Below are 18,978 nucleotides of genomic sequence, written 5' to 3' on the forward strand. Positions count from 1 at the left end.
GCAAGTGTCAACATAGGTATAAGGAAATGAGAACTCTTATGTGCTGCTAAGTGAGAGTAGAAATTGGTTTTTAAAAACTCTATTCCCAGCAAGGTGAGATGAGTGTGCACAAGGAGGGCAATCTAAGATAGCGACACAGAGTCCATCCCGTGTGAGAAGTGATGAGGTAGCTGCGGAGATGGCAGACTGCTCACAGAGAACAGAGGTGACAGAATAGCTTCCCTGGTGGCTCAGACCGTAAAGTGTCTGCCTGCAATGTGGGAGACCCGGGTTCGATTCCTGGGTCGGGAAGATCCCCTGGAGAAGGAAATAGCAATGCACTCCAGCACTCTTGCCTGGAAAATCCCATGGATGGAGGAGGCTGACAGGCTACAGTCCGTGAAGTCGCAAAGAGTCGGACACGACCGAGCGACTTCACTTCACTGAGAGTATAAAGAGGCAAGTTTCTCACTGTCACACAAGGAAGTTACCAACATAGAAAAGGAGAAAACTAGAATGAAACCTATAATGTTGGTTTGGAATTAGAGGTATAAATGTGTGTATGAACTCATAGTTTTTACAGGTAAGTAGTTAGATAAGTAGGTAGGTGAGTAGGAGAGTAGAGATGATAGATGAACAGATAGATGACAGATACACAGATACATAGATTTCTACCTAGAGACTGATATATAAATATATTTTTCTCTATCTCTATCCAACAAGCATTCTGGAATAGTGGCATCCCATAGCAATGAGCATACCTAACACCCAGATCTTGTCTTCTAAATACCATTTTCCACTGAAAGCAATCAGTACTGCTTGGAGAGATGGCTAAATCCATGGCTGGCAAAATACAAGATGAGCTATACAATCATTTGAATACTAGAATAAATTATGACTATAATGGATTGTAAACAATGAAGTAAAATGAAAAACTATGTGTCCATACAGATACAAGTAAATTGCAAACTGTTAAGAAATGTGGTACTTACTGCTTCAGAGTACCTCTATACAAAATACTTATTAATTACAAAGGGAAAAAAGTAATTTCACAGTGAACAGGCCTGGAAATTCCCACCTTAGTGCAGAGGTCAAGTAAGCATGATCAGCAATGGAAAACATTAAAGTCATGAACCACCTGATAGCATGTAAGGAGAAGACCACAGCATCACTTCTGTGATATTTTTGACAAACATGAATAACTTGAATCAAGTCACGAGAAAGCATTTGTAAAATGAGGGATATTCTATTCTAAACCTGCATGATTTTTGAGAGTATCAAGGTAATGAAGTTAAAGACAGACTTTAGCAAGAGACTAATATGGCAAGAGACTTCCATATGGCAAGAAACTATTGAGAGACGACAACCAAGAGCAAAGTACAATTTTGAACTGCTTTTTTTTTTTTTTTGCAATAATGGACACGAGGGGGCAGTTGGTGACACCTGAAGGGGTCTGACGATTAGATGGTAGTGATGCATCAATGTTAGTGATGATGGTACTGTATATGTATAAGATGTAGGAGAACATTCTTATCTGTAAGAAGTACAAGATTAAGTATTCAAGGTGATGGAAAATCAAATGACAACTTTAAAATAGTCTAGGAAAAATTAATATATACTGCACTTATAGTATTTCTGTAAAGTGTGTGACTGTTTCAAAAAATTAAAACAGTTGGCAAAATTATGCATTGGAAATATGCATTTCTACTAGCTCAGATCAGATCAGTTGCTCAGTCGTGTCCGACTCTTTGCGACCCCGTGAATCGCAGCACGCCAGGCCTCCCTGTCCATCACCAACTCCCGGAGTTCACTCAGACTCACGTCCATTGAGTCAGTGATATCATCCAGCCATCTCATCCTCTGTCATCCCCTTCTCCTCCTGCCCTCAATCCCTCCCAGCATCAGAGTCTTTTCCAATGAGTCAACTCTTCACATGAGGTGGCCAAAGTACTGGATTTTCAGCTTTAGCATCATTCCTTCCAAAGAAATCCCAGGGCTGATCTCCTTCAGGACTGGTTGGATCTCCTTGCAGTCCAAGGGACTCTCAAGAGTCTTCTCCAACACCACAGTTCAAAAGCATCAATTCTTCGGTGCTCAGCCTTCTTCACAGGCCAACTCTCACATCCATACATGACCACAGGAAAAACCATAGCCTTGACTAGACGAACCTTTGTTGGCAAAGTAATGTCTCTGCTTTTCAATATGCTATCTAGGTTGGTCATAACTTTCCTTCCAAGGAGTAAGCGTCTTTTAATTTCATGGCTGCATTCACCATCTGTAGTGATTTTGGAGCCCAGAAAAATAAAGTCTGACACTGTTTCCACTGTTTCCCCATCTATTTCCCATGAAGTGGTGGGACCGGATGCCATGATCTTCGTTTTCTGAATGTTGAGCTTTAAGCCAACTTTTTCACTCTCCACTTTCACTTTCATCAAGAGGCTTTTGAGTTCCTCTTCACTTTCTGCCATAAGGGGGTGTCATCTGCATATCTGAGGTGATTGATATTTCTTCCGGCAATCTTGATTCCAGCTTGTGCTTCTTCCAGTCCAGCGTTTCTCATGATGTACTCTGCATATAAGTTAAATAAACAGGGTGACAATATACAGCCTTGACGAACTCCTTTTCCTATTTGGAACCAGTCTGTTGTTCCATGTCCAGTTCTAACTGTTGCTTCCTGACCTGCATACAAATTTCTCAAGAGGCAGATCAGGTGTTCTACTAGCTAGTAACTAACAAATTCTCCCATATGTATATAGCCAAACAGGTCCCAACAGGTTCTATGTAACAGAGAAATTGTAATAAGGAAAAAAGACATCAATACATAAAAAGTAACATAATTATATATCACGGTTATGTATAAATAAGTATATTTATTATCTGGAATACTACACAGCAGTTAAAGATGAACTGTCTTAACATGAATAAATACTGTGAAAATAGTAGATTATTTTCACAATAGGGATATTATTTGTGTATTTTGAGCAGACCAAGCAATCCTTTGAAATTGAAGAGCACATGCCTAGGATATAAAATATAAGAGGGTGGACAGAAGAATGCAAACCATTTCAAAATATCTGATCACCTCCCAGGACAAAAGAATGCAGTTAAATGGGCTCAACTGTTCAGTATCATCCCAATTTTTCTTTTTATCTGAACAAAAATGGCAAACTGTTTTCTTAATTTGTGGGTAATAGGTATATGGGCTTGTGATAGATTATTCCTTGTACCTTCTTCCTCCATGAGAGAGATATTATTAAAATTTTAAAACAGTAAAATAAAATAGTTATCAAAAATTTAAATGTTCTGAGCAGAATTTGAAAACAATGTCTGACCTGGCTATAAACCACACTGAAAATTTTCCAAACTAAACCAGGGATCTCCGGGAGAACTCACCACCTAGTCCCCAGGATTCCAGAGTGGGTAGCAAGAAACCCTACCCAGATTAATCAGAGTGAGTGGAATGCAAAGGAGGGAAATAGCATTTCTGAAGATGGAAAATATGAGCTGGGAGACACCAAACCCTTTGATTTCGGGAGGAAACATTTGCAGAGAGTCATGTTCTCTGATTATCATAAAGGGCCACAAAGAGCTATTTTGTGTACCATTATGTGAGACATAAAATTATCCTACATTTTAGTAAGAACAGTAGCAAAGTATTTTTTGTCTTGTTTTGTTTGTGGGGTTTTTTTGTTGTTGTTGCATGATGGATGGCCTCAGGAGGACTATTTGCAGTTTTGTTTTAATTTAATGTTAGAATATAGTGATTTATGGGCTTCCCTGTAACTTAGCTGATGTAGAATCTGCCTGCAGTGCAGGAGACCCCAGCTTGACTCCCGGGTTGGGAAGATCCCCTGGAGAAGGGATAGGCTACCCACTCCAGTATTTCGGGGCTTCCATGGTGCCTCAGATGTTAAAGAATCTGCCTGAAATGCAGGAGACCTGGGTTGGATCCCCGGGCTGGGAAGATCCCCTAGAGGAGGGCATGGCAACCCACTCCAGTATTCCTGCCTGGAGAATCCCCATGGACAGAGGAGCCTTGTGGGCTACAGTTCATGTCATTCCAAAGGGTCGGACAAAACTGAGCGACTAAGCACAGCACAGCACATGTATTTGTTAATCCCAAACTCCTAGTTTATCCTTCTCTGCCCTGCCCAAGTTTCCCCTTTGGTAACCATAAGTTTGTTTTCAAAGTTTGTGAGTCTGTTCAGCAAATGTATTTTTATGCCTTACCTAATACCAGACTTTATGTTGTGGTAAGATTATGTAAAATATTCCTGTTACAGCTTAATTCCTTGATGTTAATTAAAGCAATGAAAATAATGAGAGCTCTCTCCCTGCCAGACCATGTCCCCTCATGGACATGGTTATCAGTTAAACTTAATATTAACTATCACCTGATAAACTTAATATTCTCTATAGACTGTTCCTATCTAAGCAATGCTTCTGATTAGAAAGAAAGGGCACTGTTTCTGAACAGGATTCAGTCTCCTTTTGTTTGGTACAAGTGAAAAGTTCTGAAGCAATCCACCCCAGAGAGGTACTTTCACTGTGTCTGATTCGTCTTCGCTATACGAAGATGGAGATGTGGACCTGGAACTGATGTAAAACTTGATCTTTAGATTCTGTTCGAATATATTGTCAACTGGATCACCCTAGAAAAACAAGTTAGGGAAAACAAAAATTCAAGAGATCACTGTATAGAATTCAGCACTCTTAACATAAGTCATGAACATAACACTACTTTCCAATAATGGGTGATAAAACTGTAACTGTAGTATTTTTGTAAGAATTATGTCAACACACAAAACTGCAGCCATAATCCTTCAGTGGTGGACACAGCTGCTCCCACCTGCACCTCTGAGCACTTCTCTTCAGAATGTGCTGTTTCACATCCATCATTCCATTCCATGTGGAAGTACCATGACATAAAAAAAAAAAAAGAGCAGGTGGACTCCATTCACAGTGGGTTATAGAGAAATGAATCAGAAACTACAGATAAGAACTCTGTCACTGAGGGCACCTGGTGAAGAGGTTCAGAATATGTCACCCCCAGGTATGTCACTTTGGCATATTGATTACTTGAATTAAAGTACTTGAGAAACAGCCATGCAAGTATATCTGGCCCTCCTTTGTTCTCCTGAAGGAAGAAGGATACAAATCTCTGCGAAAATCACCCTCCCTGTGCCAGGAGGAGGGAAAAACTTTATCACCAGAAACACGGAATTCAAGACTAGGAAGGCTGCATAAACAAAGATATGATTGTTAAACTACCCATATTTTCCTTGTTACTTCACCATTTGTGACTCAACCCAAACCTCTTTGTTTTATCGTTTCTTCACAAATATATTGTACCTTTGCCTAAAAAAGTATAAAATCTTCCTTACTCTGGTCACTTAAGGTCTTCTCTTGGGAAGGCTCCCATGTACATGTAAAAATTTAATAAAATGTATATGCTTTTCTCCTGTTATTCTGTCTTATGACCAATAGAAGGAAGACAAGAATTTTTCCCACCCACAGTGAATTAGACATTAAATGAAAGTAAATGAAACTGATCATGGTTGTATGACTAATGGCACCAATGTAAACCCCTGCTTATTTAATAGCATAGAAATACTGGCACCTAAAGGTCAACATCTATTATTGTCAGAATTTTTGTGACTTTACTTTGGAAGATCATGTAGTGCATAATTTAGTGATTTCCAAAGTTATCAAGTTTCTTAAAATGCAGAGGCACCTCCAGGATTTTTATATAAGTGAGGCGCAATCAGAAGATGAGGTGAAGCTATAGGTCAGCCTTCCTGGGGTTGCATACACACAGTGAGTGTTTCACATGGTACTAGAGAGCGTTTTGCTGTTTTCTCTACACATAATGTTTAATATGCATGAGATGATGGTGGTGGTGGTTGTGATGGTGATAGCAGCAGTAACTGGGGTTTAGGGGTAGGGGAGCTGGTAGAGATTATTGGAAGGCCAACCTGCCTGAGCACCCCCCTTAGTCTCAAGAGCCACAATTGTCAAAATGTCCTGTGCATTTGTATGAGCACGTTTTGGGGCTAACAGAACAAACTCTTTTCAGAAAATAAAGCCAAATAATAAAGAGCAGAAATAATTGACAATGTGCAAAGCAAAGAGCTTTACTTAGTAAATTATATCTTAAGCTTGTTTTCAGTTCAAGGCAAATTCAGACACGTGGCTTAAATCCCCAAATGCCCTGTTCATTTTCTCAGGTTGGATACAGTATCTTCCATTGTTAATTCATGTGACCACTGCTGTGAAATATGACTTATTGTTTGTATATTTTATTGATTTTTTTTTTTTTTGGTGTGGAGAATTTAAAAGTCTGTCTTTTGGATTGATTTCAGGTACAATTTTCTATGTGGCACAGTGGTAAAGAATCCACTTGTCAGTGCAGAAGACCCAAGAGATGTGAGTTTGATCCCTGGATCAGGAAGATGCCCTGGAGTAGGAAATGGCAACCTACTCCAGTATTCTTGCCTGCAAAATTCCATGTACAGAGGAGCCTGTCAGTTACAGACTATGGGGTCACAAAGAGTTGGCCATGATTGAGCAACAGAGCATGCACACACAGTTTTCTATGTGGTTGATATTTTAGAGATCAACAAGGCTCCCAACAAAATACTTGAGCCTAACACTCTAAGTGTTAGTCGCTCACTCCTGTCCAACTCTTTGCAACCCCATGGACTGGAGCTCACCAGGCAACTCTGTCCATGGGATTCTCCAGGCAAGAATACTGGAGTGGGCAGCCATTCCTGTCTCCAGGGGATCTTCCTGACCTGGGGATCAAACCTCAGGTATCCTGCACTGCAGGCAGATTCTTTACCATCTGAGGCACCAGGCTGGAAATTTAAAACCGGCAAGATTGGCTGTCACTTATTGCTAATAATATAATCAAGGCTATGGTCTTCCCAGTGGTCACATATTGTTGTGAGAGTTGGACCATAAAGAAGGCAGAGTGCTAGAGAATTGACACCTTCGAACTGCGGTGCTGGAGAAGACTCCTGAGAGTCCTTTGGACAGCAGGGACCTCAAACCAGTCAATCTTAAAGGAAATCAATCTTGAATACTCATTGGAAGGACTTTTGCTGAAGCAGAAGCTCCAGTATTTTGGTCATCTGATGTGAAGAGTAGGCTCATTGGAAGAGTCCCTGATGCTGGGAAAGATTGAAGGCAGAAAGAGAAGAGGGCATCAGAGGATGAGATGGCTGGATGGCATCACCGACACAATGGGTGTGAACTTGGGCAAACTTTGGGAGATGGTGAGGGGCAGGCAAGCCTGGTGTGCTGCAGTCCATGGGGTCGCAAAGAGTTGGATATGACTGTGTGACTGAACAACATGGCTAATAGACCTGTTCCCTGGAGGGCCATGACCATTACGGTGGGCATAAGCAAGCTAGCTATACGACACAGCTATCAGCAAAACAAGTAGATAAGGAGTTAATTTACTCCTACCAATGAAGATTCCCTTCAGAAACTTCTCAGTAACCTAGGTAACTGCCTACTGGAGAGACCCATCTGTCCTCTCCCATCCCCTGAATCTCACTTTTAAGCTTTAAATTAGGCAACATAGAGTGAAACCTTGAAACTCAAGACACCCCACCCTCTATGCCAGTAAAATCAGAGCTCTCAGTCTCCTTTCTCTCCCGTTCTCTCGATCTGCCACCTTGTTGTGTGGCCCTTGGGTGTGCCATGTACCCTCCAGGGCCTGTGAGTGATCAATCATGTTCCTCAGATTTCCCTTATAGTTTTTACTTAAGTGCATCCTGCTATCATAATAAGAATCACTAGGCTCAGGCCAGACACACAGTGGTCCCTGTGGTGATGGAGAGGATTGTGTGTGGCACTCACTACCAGTACTATGGCTCAGGTGAATGCTCTGGGCATTCCTATCCAAGAGCATCACTACCAACCAGCTGAGACTACAAAACACAGAGTTTAATTTTGCTCATAGTGTGTTGTCTTTTGTGCTTGACTTTTTCACTCAACATTATGCTAATGAGATTCATTCATGGTGTTGTGTATAGCTGTAATTTATTCATTGTTATTGATATAGTGTATTTCATTACATTAATATAGCCTAATTTCTTTATTCATTCATTTTGATGGACATTTGTGTTTTAGCTATTATAATCATTCTTCTACATACCTCCCGGCATAAAATATGCAAGCATTCCTACAGGATATATTTCTAGAAATGGAATTATACAATATGCAGATTCATATTTCTTCAAATACTCACCAACACTTGCTTTTGTAATCATTCTGTGTTAGCTATTTATTTTCTCTAGTGGCATCTCATGAGGTTTAGAACTTTTAATATGTTCATTGTCTATTTGGATTTCTTCTTTTATGAATAGCCTGTTAAATTTCTTGCCACTTTCCCATCAGGTTCACTGTCTTTTTATTATTGCCTTATAAATTCCTTATATATTCTAGATATGAGCTTTTGTTATTTGTAGTGTTGTAAACATCTATTTCTACTCTAAGGCTTGTGTTTGGATGATCATTTTTCACTGTTCTATAGTCCCAGTTTTATAATAAATTAAGCATTTCTAATACAAATTTTTCTGGGCACTGTCATACACCACTGGTCTATGTATCTATGTTTTTGCAAATACCATACTGTTTTAATTTACAGATTGTAGTTTTATAATAAATCCTGAATTTCTGGGACTTCTCTGGCAGTCCAGTGGTTAAGACTTCACCTTCTAGTGCAAGACGTGCCTATTCCATCTCTGGCTGAGCAGCTAAGATCCCACAAGGCTTGTGGCCAAAACACCAAAAACATAAAACAGAAGCAATATTGTAACAAATTCAATAAAGACTTTAAAAATGGTCCACATCAAAAACATCAGAGAACAACATGGAGATTCCTTAACAAAGTAGAAATAAAACTACCATATCACCCAGCAATCCCACTATGGGCATATACCCTGAGAAAATCACAATTCAAAAAGACACATGTACCCCAGTGTTTACTGCAACACTATTCATACTAGCCAGGACATGGAAGCAACCTAGATGTCCATTGACAGATGAATGGATAAAGAACATGTGATACATATACATATATGCATACATATATATATTATATATATATATATAATGGACTATTACTCAGCCATAAAAAGGAACAAATTTTTATGTTTGTACAACTACACCTCAATTGTAGTGAGGTGGATGAACCCAGAGCTTGTTATACAGTGTGAAGTAAGTCAGAAAGAGAAAAACAAATATAGTATGTTAATGCATATATATGGAATCTAGAAAAACAGTACTGATGAACCTATTTGCAGGGAAGGAATGGACATGCAGACGTAGAGAAGAGATGTGTGACCACATTGCAAATTTCATGAAGAGAATAGAATTTAATCAGGATTATATTTAATCTTGATATTTTATATTAGATCTTTAATCTTGATGGAATCTTGATTGAATTGATGTATTATCAGTAAACTCAAACAGGGGCTCTGTATCAACCTAGATGGGTGGGGTGGGGAGGGAGATGGGAGGGAGGTTCAAAAGGGAGGGGGTATATGTATATCTATGGCTGATTCATGTTGAGGCTTGACAGAAAACAACAAAATTCTGTAAAGCAATTATCCTTCAATTAAAAAATAAATTAATAAAAAAATGAATTAATATCTTTATAATATTGTGTCTTTCAATCTAGTGTTATAGACTATTTAACTTAGGCCTTTTCAAATATCCCTCTTTAAATTTTATAATATTTCTTCCTAGAAGCCTTCTAGCTATTGTTAGATTTGCTTCTAAATATTTGATTCCTTATGCTATTGTAAATGGTGTATGTTTCAAAAGATAATTATTTAATATTCTAATATAATTACTTCATATTATTTAATATTCGTATAGAGAGATGCATTTGATTTGAGTATATTGATGTGACATATATTTGTTTCTGTATATTGACATTGCAGTCAACATATTCTGTACATATAATATACTCTGTATATTGATTTTTATATACTGATATGGTAGTCAACCACCTTGCTAAACTATTAATAATTCTAATAATTTATTGAAAAGATCCTCAATTTCATAATGAATTTTATGTTCATAAACATAAATTTTTTTATTTTTTCATTTTTATACTTTTTTGCACTTCATACTTTTCATTTTTATACTTTGTTCATAAATATAAAAATAGAAAAGCTTCAGTATTTCACCATTATACAGTTATATACATCAGATCAGATCAGTTGCTCAGTCGTGTCCGACTCTTTGCGACCCCATGAATCTCAGCACGCCAGGCCTCCCTGTCCATCACCAACTCCCGGAGTTCACTCAGACTCAGGTCCATCGAGTCAGTGATGTCATCCAGCCATCTCATCCTCTGTCGTCCCCTTCTCCTCCTGCCCCCAAGCCCTTCCAGCATCAGAATCTTTTCCAATGAGTCAACTCTTCGCATGACGTGGCCAAAGTACTGGAGTATATAATTATTATTATATATAATGGTGGCACTACTGGTAAAGAGGGCTTCCCAGGTGGTGCTAGTGGTAAAGAACCTAACTGCCAATGCAGGAGAAGGTACGAGACATGGGTTTGATCCCTGGGTTGGGAAAAGCCCCTGGAGGAGGGCATGGCAACCCACTTCAGTATTCTTGCCTGGAGAATCCCATGGACAGAGGAGCCTGGTGGACTTTGGTCCATAGGGTTGCAGAGTCAGACATGACTGAAGTGACTTAGGATGGAGGATAATAATATTATACAACATATAATGATAATTATATAATATTAAATATTATTATTATATATGACTTTTGTTGCTGGTGCTGATATCTTTGATTAGATAAAGAAAGTTGTTTTCTATTTCTAGATTGGGAAGAAGGGTTTTGCTTTTCTATCATAAAAGGCTGTTGAAATTTTTCAGATGTTCTTATGCTTTTATTGAAATGATATGATTTATATTTTTAATCCATGAAAATCAAGATGGTGGACTAGAGGGATGTATGCTCATCTTCTCTTGCAAGAACACCGAAATTGCAACTAGCTGCTGAACAACCATCAACAGGATAATGTTGGATCCCACAAAAGAAAGATACCCCATGTCCAAGGGCAAAGAAGTCCCAAAAAGATGGTATGAGTGGTGTAATCACATTTAGAATCAAATCTCATAACTGCTAGAGATGCTCAGAGGGTACAAACAAAACCTCATGCTCACCAGGACCCAGGGAAAGGTGCAGTGACCCCCACAAGAGACTGAACCAGACCTGCCTTTGAGTGTTTGAGGGTCTCCTGTGGAGGCACAGGTCAGCAATGGCCTGCTGTGGGGACAGGGGTTCTGGGTGCTGCAGACCTGGGAGGCACAGTTGTGTGGCATAAGTCATCTTGGAGGAGGTTGCCATTAGCCCCACCATAGAGCCACTGAGCCTACAAACTGGAGAACAATTATACCAAAGAAGTTCTTGCTGCTACTGCTAAGTCACTTCAGTCGTGTCCGACTCTGCATGACCCCATAGATGGCAGCCCACCAGGCTCCCCCGTCCCTGGGATTCTCCAGGCAAGAACACTGGAGTGGGTTGCCATTTCCTTCTCCAATGCATGCAAGTGAAAAGTGAAAGTGAAGTCGCTCAGTCGTGTCCGACTCTTAGCGATCCCGTGGACTGCAGCCTACCAGGCTCCTCCGTCCATGGGATTTTCCAGGCAAGAGTACTGGAGTGGGGTGCCATTGCCTTCTTGCACTGTTGCAAAAGTTCTAGGGCCCAAAACAGAGTTTCCAACCTGGGGATCTGAGAACCCTCTGAGAATTTGACTTTGAAGGGCAGTGGGATTTGATTACAGAACTTCCATAGGACTGGGGAAACAGACTCTTGGAGGGCCAAACAAAACTTTGTGCGCACCAGGACCCAGGAGAAAGGAGCAGTGACCCCACAAGAGACTGAGCCAGACTTTTAATATTTTTAATCTGTTACTGTGTTATATTTTTAATGTGTTACTGTGTTATGTTGATTCATTTTCCAGAAGGAAAAGGGGATGACAGAGGATGAGACGGCTGGATTGCCGGGAGCCGGCATATTGCATATTGAGTGCATATTGCATATTGAGTGCAGCACTTTCCACAGCATCATCTTTCAGGATCTGGAATAGCTCAACTGGAATTCTATCACTGCCGGGAGCCAGCGTGAGGAACTCCGCCCATGACAAAGGTCATGAGGAAGGAGGCTCGGCATACGCAAAGGCGGGATCGAGCCCCAGGAGTCCCTCTGGAAATTCTCGAGCATCTACCCCCAAAACCAGAGTCTGCCTACTTTCTGCTTTGTGCTCTCACCTACACCTCTGACTTTACGGGGGGCTGTCCCCCATTACCTCTCTCTGAAAAAAGTTAACTTACAGCTCCAGTTAATAATTCCTGGGTGTGACAGTGTTTCAACCTACAAACTCCTTTGGAAGTCCTCTAGCCTGCCTGAATAGGTTTTTCCAGCCACATGTGATTGTTCAGAGCCTTCCAACTGTGAGAGGCATGAGATGTTCTAAACTGTCTGAATACAGATTCCTTTGAGCAGTTAAGAGATTGATTAGAAATTGTATTGGTGAAGGGATTTTCACTTGTTGGGACAATGTTTGCTGCTAAGTTTCCATATCCCTTACCTGCTGTGTCCCTGGCAGTGTATTGATTAATATAATTGGTGTAAGTAGTAGCTTTAATGTTTGTAATCTCAGACCCTTGAATTAATTCTTTTTCTTGTTACAGCCCACCACACCTTTGCCCTATAGGAATGCAACTTTAATGCTTTTGGAGGGTGGCGCCTGACTAGTCACCTTTAGAGAAAAATAAGTTTTCTGAAGAAAGGGTCTTAAAATGTTAACAGACCTCTGGGCCAGAAGATGATGCAAATCACCTAAACTTTTGCATATGATAAGTTTGCAGGAAGAAAGCCTGGCTTACTGCATGACTCTATCCCTTCCCCCATTATCCTCTATGCATAACTTAAGGTATAAAAACTACTTTGGAAAATAAAGTGTGGGGCCTTGTTCACGGAAACTTGGTCTCCCCATGTCATTCTTTCTCTCACCTTCTGGCTGAATTATTCAGCCTCTTTTCTCCCCTGAATTTCCTCACTGAGCTATCCTTATTTCAGCCTCTTTTCTCCACTGAATTTCCTCACTGAGCTATCCTTATTCTATTACTCTTTATATCCTTAATTAACATTTAATTAAGCAGTTGTTTCCTGATCCTCGCCGACGCCGTCCCCGCTTCGAATTCCCTGGATCCACTGAGGCTGGACCCCGGCACTGGATGGCATCACCGACTCGATGGACATGAGTTTGAGTGAACTCTGGGAGTTGGTGATGGACAGGGAGGCCTGGCGTGCTGCAATTCATGGGGTCACAAAGAGTCGGACATGACTGAACGACTGGACTGAACTGAACTGAAAGTGAAACTTTGTGTATCTGTTCAGTTCAGTTCAGTCACTCTGTTGTGTCTGACTCTTTGCAACCCCATGGACTGCAGCCTGCCAGGCTTCCCTGTCCAACATCCACTCCCGGAGATAGCTCAAACTCATGTCCGAGTTGGTGATGCCATCCAACTGTCTCATCCTTTGTCGTCCCCTTCTCCTCCTGCCTTCAATCTTTTCCAGCATCAGGGTCTTATACCAAATTGGTCATGCTGAGTTATTCTTTTTATTCTGTTTAGCAACTTTTTTTAAAGACTTAAAAATTTTTTCAACAACTGCAGGATTTCATGAGAATTCCCACTGTACAGCTAAGAGTATACAAAAGGTCAAATTTGCTATGTGTATGGTGCAGATGTTTTACCACTGGGCAATAGTGATGAAGTATAATGAAAACAGTGTATATAATCTTTGAACTGTTCCAAGGACATGGCAATCAGCACAGCTGAAGCCATGGATGTTCTTGTTAAATTTCAAACTAAAGTTCAAAGAATGCTTCTGTAACTTCAGCCAAAATAGTGGATTGTATACCTTTGTCTTTAACAAACACATGAGCATCATTATCTTAGCCTTACCCTCGATAATCTTTTAATGAGTGGCTAAAATTTAAAGCTGTGTTTTCAGTTAAGACAAAACCTATATTTTTCATAACAGGTATAGAACCAACAAAATACTCATTAATGTCAAAAGTAGAATTCTGTATGTTCACCAGTAAGATTAGACTTCTTCCTTCTAAAATATTCCTTATCAGGTTTAGGTATCAGGTTACACTAACCACATAAAATAATTTGGGGAGTGTCTTAGTCAACTACTGCTGTCAAAACAAAATACATGGATTAGGTGACTAAACAGCAGGCATATATTTCTCATAGTTCTGGAGGCTGGATGTTTTAGATCAGGGTGCCAGTGTGGTTGGCTTCTGGTAAGAATTTTCTTTCTAGCTTGCAGACAGCCAGCTCCTCACTGTGCCCTCATATGGAAGAGGCCACCAATAATATCAGACAAGGGTCTCACTCTCACAATCTCATTTAACTGTTTAGTCGCTAGTCGTGTTCAATTCTTTCTGACCCTATGGACTATAGCCTGCCAGGCTCCTCTGTCTATGGGACTGTCCTGGCAAGAATACTGGAGTGGGTTGCCATGCCCTCCTCCAGGGGATCTTTGTGACCCAGGGATTGAACCCTCATCTCTTAATGGTTCCTGCATTGATGAGTGGGTTCTTTACCACTAGCATCACCTGGGAAGCCCATAAATATACATAAGGATAGATAAAAAGATACAGACATTATAAGGAATTGTCTCACATAAATAGATCATAAATAATTTCCTTAAGTAAATAAAAGATTAAAATATATACATATATATATATATATAAACATAAGGACATATAAAAAGATACAGATATAAGGAATTGGCTCACATGATTATGGAATATAACCAGAAGGAGATATTGATACACAAATAGATAGTGATATAAATTCCTGTTGGTTTTGTTCCTCTGGAGAACCTTAAACCAGATTTTGGTGCTGAGAAGAGACTGGTTCCAAATTGGGAAAGGATTATGTCAAGGCTGTATATTATCACCCTGCTTATTTAACTTATATGCAGAGTACATTATGCAAAATGCTTGTCTGGATGAAGCACAAGCTGGAATCAAGATTGCCAGGAGAAATATCAATAACCTCAGATATGCAGATGACACCACCCTTATGGCAGAAAGTGAAGAGGAACTAAAGAGCTTCTTGATGAAGGTGAAAGAGGAGAGTGAAAAAACTGGCTTGAAACTCAACATTCAAAAAACTAAGATCATGGCATCCGGACCCATCACTTCATGGCAAATAGATGGGGAAACAATGGAAACAGTGAGAGATTTTATTTTGGGGGGCTCCAAAATCACTGCAGATGGTGACTGCAGCCATGAAATTAAAAGACAATTGCTCTTCGGAAGGAAAGCTATGACAAACCTAGACAACATTAAAAAGCAGAGACATTGCCAACAATGGTCCATATAGTCAAAGCTATAGTTTTTCCAGTAGTCACGTATAGATGTGAGAGTTGGACCATAAAGAAGGCTGAGCACCAAAGAATTGATGCTTTTAAACTGTGGTCTTGGAGAAGACTTGAGAGGCCCGAGGACTGCAAGGAGATCAAACCAGTCAATTCTAAAGGAAACAAATCCTGGACCTTCATAGTCCGTGGGGTCACAAAGAGTCAGACATGACTGAGTGACTAACACTTCAACTTTCACATGAATGAACACATAGGACATTATGGTAGGTGAAATAAGCCAGTTACAGAAGACAAATACTACATGATTCCACTTATGGGAAAATTCTAAAGTCAAACTCATAGAAGTAGAGAGTGGAATGCTGGTTGCCAATAACTAGAGGAGAGGAAAAGTGGGGAAACGTCTGTCAATGAGTACAAAGTTTCACTTATGCAAGATGAATAAATTCTGGAGATCTGCTGTACAAAGTTGTGCCAATAGCTAGCCGTATTGCATTGTGTACTTGAAAACTTGTTAAGAGGGTTTATGTTAAGTGTTCTTACAGGAATGGCAGTAAGAGACCATATTTCTGCCAGGGATGGCAGTCCAGTAGTTAGGACTCCCTGCTTCCACTGCTGAGGGCCTCGGTTCAATCCCTGGTCAGAGAACTAAGATCCAGCAAGCAATGTGGGGACAAAAGTGTTTCTACAACAACAATAAAAAGAAGCACAAGGAAATTTTTTGAGGTAATGGATGTATGTATTACTTTGATTGTGGTGATAGTTTCATGGGTGTATAAGTGTGTACAAAGTCATCAAATTGTACATACATTAAATATGTACATCACTTATACATCAATTGCACCTAAATAAAGTTTTTAAAAATAAATAGATAAAGTGAAACATCTCTATTAACTGTTACAGTTCTTAGTTTCCTGACTGGAACCAGACACATATCCAAGGATTCCCCAAAAACGGAATGGGTAAATAAACTACTGTATATTCACATAATGGATGATCACATATATTGAAATACAGTTGAACATATTATTACTACACATAAATGAGACTCACGCACTCAAAGCTGTGATACGAAAGAACGTGTACAGGGTGATTCTACTTACATACTAAAATTAAATCCTCTTGTTTAGGGATGCATACATTCACTGAGTGTAAAAACATAACAAAATGCAAGGTGAGCAGCAGAGTAGCAATTGCCCCCAGCAGAAAGAGAGGGCTTGCTGTTTCTGAGGATGGGCACACTTGTGGGGCATCAGTCATGTTTCCGATTTTCACCTGAGAGCAGGTAACAGAGGTACGTACTTTTCTCTATGTGTGTCAGAATTCACGATGTAAAATATTTTATTTTAATTCTAATATAGATGACTTTACAGCCTACATAACCTTGCAGCCTTATTTCCATGAAAACTGTTTCTTTGTTATGTGCTTATGTCAAGCCTCCAGTTCTCTCCCACGGAATATTAAAAGAGTTTTCGATGCATGATACTGGATGCTTGGGGCTGGTGCACTGGGACGACCCAGAGGGATGGTACGGGGAGGGAGAAGGGAGGGGGGTTCAGGATGGGGAACACGTGTATACCTGTGGAGGATTCATGCTGAAGTATGGCAAAACCAATACAATATTGTAAAGTAATTAACCTCCAATTAAAATAAATAAATTTATAGTAAAAAAAAAAAAGAGTTTTATTGCAAACGGAAGTGCTACTCTGAAAGCACCAGTGACTTCTGAAGTGGCAGCAGCACATACCCAAGAATTTTAGTACTTACTTCACACTGAGCCACGGCATTAGAAGTTGTATTAAAAAGTGCCAAGGAAGACGAACTTGGGTCTTGTAGCACTAAACCTGGAAGACAACAGCAAGCAGTTTATAAATGAGAAAACTGAAACCAACATTCATGCCTTTTTCAACCTTAATCTCTTTAAAATTGTTTTCAGACCATATTTTTGGAGATAACCTGACTTCCTATGTGTGTGTGTGCTAAGTTGCTTCAGTTGTGTCTGACTCTGTGCGACCCTATGAGCTGTAGCCCACAAGGTTTCTCTGTCCCAGGAATTCTCCAGGCAAGAATACTGGAGTGGGTTGCCAGGCCCTCCTCCAGGGGATCCTCCTGACCCAGGAATGGAAACCACGTCTCTTACATCTCCTGCATTGGCAGGCAGGTTCTTTAAAACTAGTGCCACCTGGGAAGTCCTTGTGTACATATTTAAATCAAAATAGGTTTATATGTATTTTTATATATTAAATATATCTGAGAATTATGCATCTCAAATGAAATAATTTTAGCAAATTTATGCAAACTTATAATGAAACTATATAAATAAATTATGTAAGTTTTCATGAATTAACTCCTGCGTGTCAAGTCATTGCTTTCTTTTCCTTAATAGTATTATATTTAAATAAATTTTGAAACATTTTTAGAAGCCTCAAGGGGATTTTAGCAATATAGTCATGCCAATGATAGATGCTTTTTCTATGTTAGCTTCTCCCCACAGCAGGAATCAATTTCCTAACCTCCTAACCCAGGTACCTAGTACAATTATCTGTTAGTATCCATAGGATATGGCTTCCAGTACCCCTTGCAGATACCAAAGTCCTCCAATGCTCGAGTTCTTTACATGAAGTAATGTAGTATTTGCATGTAATAACCTACCCACATCCTCTATGCTTTAAATCATCTCTAGGTTAGTTATAGTACTGAATAAAATGTAAATGCTATGTTAATAGTTGCTGGAAGCTGGCAAATTCAATATAAATTCTATGTAAATAGAATGGTGCACAGCAAAGTCAAGTTTTCCTTTTTTGTGACTTTCCATAAATCTTTTGTTTTGTATTTTTTATCTGAGTTTGGGTAAATCCACAGACATGGAACTCACAGATACGGAGGGTCAAATGTATGCATTTCTTAGCTTAAGTTATCTATAAGAAGAACACAGGCAGATATAAAAAAAATATTAATTATACTTAAAACTTTTATGATAGTATCAAGGCTTTATTTATTTAGACAAAATAAAATAGCCAACTACAAGTTTCTTTTTTCCCTTAAAGGAATTTTAAAGAAATTCCATACATTGTCATTTAGCAATTGTATGAACTTTAAATAAACTAAAAAATAAAACCTTATGGTATGAGTATAATTTTATTTAAATACAAGAGAAGAAAAAGTAGGAATTTAGACCTTCTCCAATAAGCATACATTTAACAACTGATATTGCCATGAGTGTGAATTTTCCAGCTCTAAATTGCTAACACAATTACTTAATAGTCAAATAAGGAAATGTGTTCAGAAATGTCACATAATACTGCATAAGGATTGTACTGCTCTACAGCATTCAGGGAAAAAATAATGGTAAAAATAAAACTGTGACAAATAAAAATGAAATAATGACAGACTTCATTTTTTTGGGCTTCAAAATCACTGCAGATGGTGACTACAGCCATAAAATTAAAAAACGCTTGCTCCTTGGAAGAAAAGTTATAACAAATCTAGACAGCATATTGAAAAGCAGAGACATTACTTTGCCAACAAAGGTCTGTCTAGTCAAGGCTATGGTTTTTCC

The 18,978-nt window shown here is 39.3% G+C and overlaps 1 protein-coding gene across 1 annotated transcript in view; it reads right to left on the reverse strand.

Moving 5' to 3' along the window:
* LOC147367609 (serine/threonine-protein kinase MRCK alpha-like) overlaps positions 1 to 18,978 on the reverse strand; it is a 66,620-nt gene that overhangs the window by 37,398 nt on the left and 10,244 nt on the right. The window contains exons 5-6 of the mRNA XM_086315658.1: positions 17,187 to 17,263; positions 4,521 to 4,631 (exon numbers count right to left, since the gene is read on the reverse strand). Of these exons, the coding sequence (XP_086171784.1) occupies positions 4,521 to 4,631; positions 17,187 to 17,263 (188 nt within the window). The remainder of the gene's footprint in view (positions 1 to 4,520; positions 4,632 to 17,186; positions 17,264 to 18,978) is intronic.

The sequence above is a fragment of the Bos grunniens genome, chromosome 8 (assembly GCF_055505025.1).
Source record: "Bos grunniens cultivar Pamir isolate PY7600 chromosome 8, Bosgru_T2T1.0, whole genome shotgun sequence".
In the NCBI taxonomy this organism is placed as follows: Eukaryota; Metazoa; Chordata; class Mammalia; order Artiodactyla; family Bovidae; genus Bos; species Bos grunniens.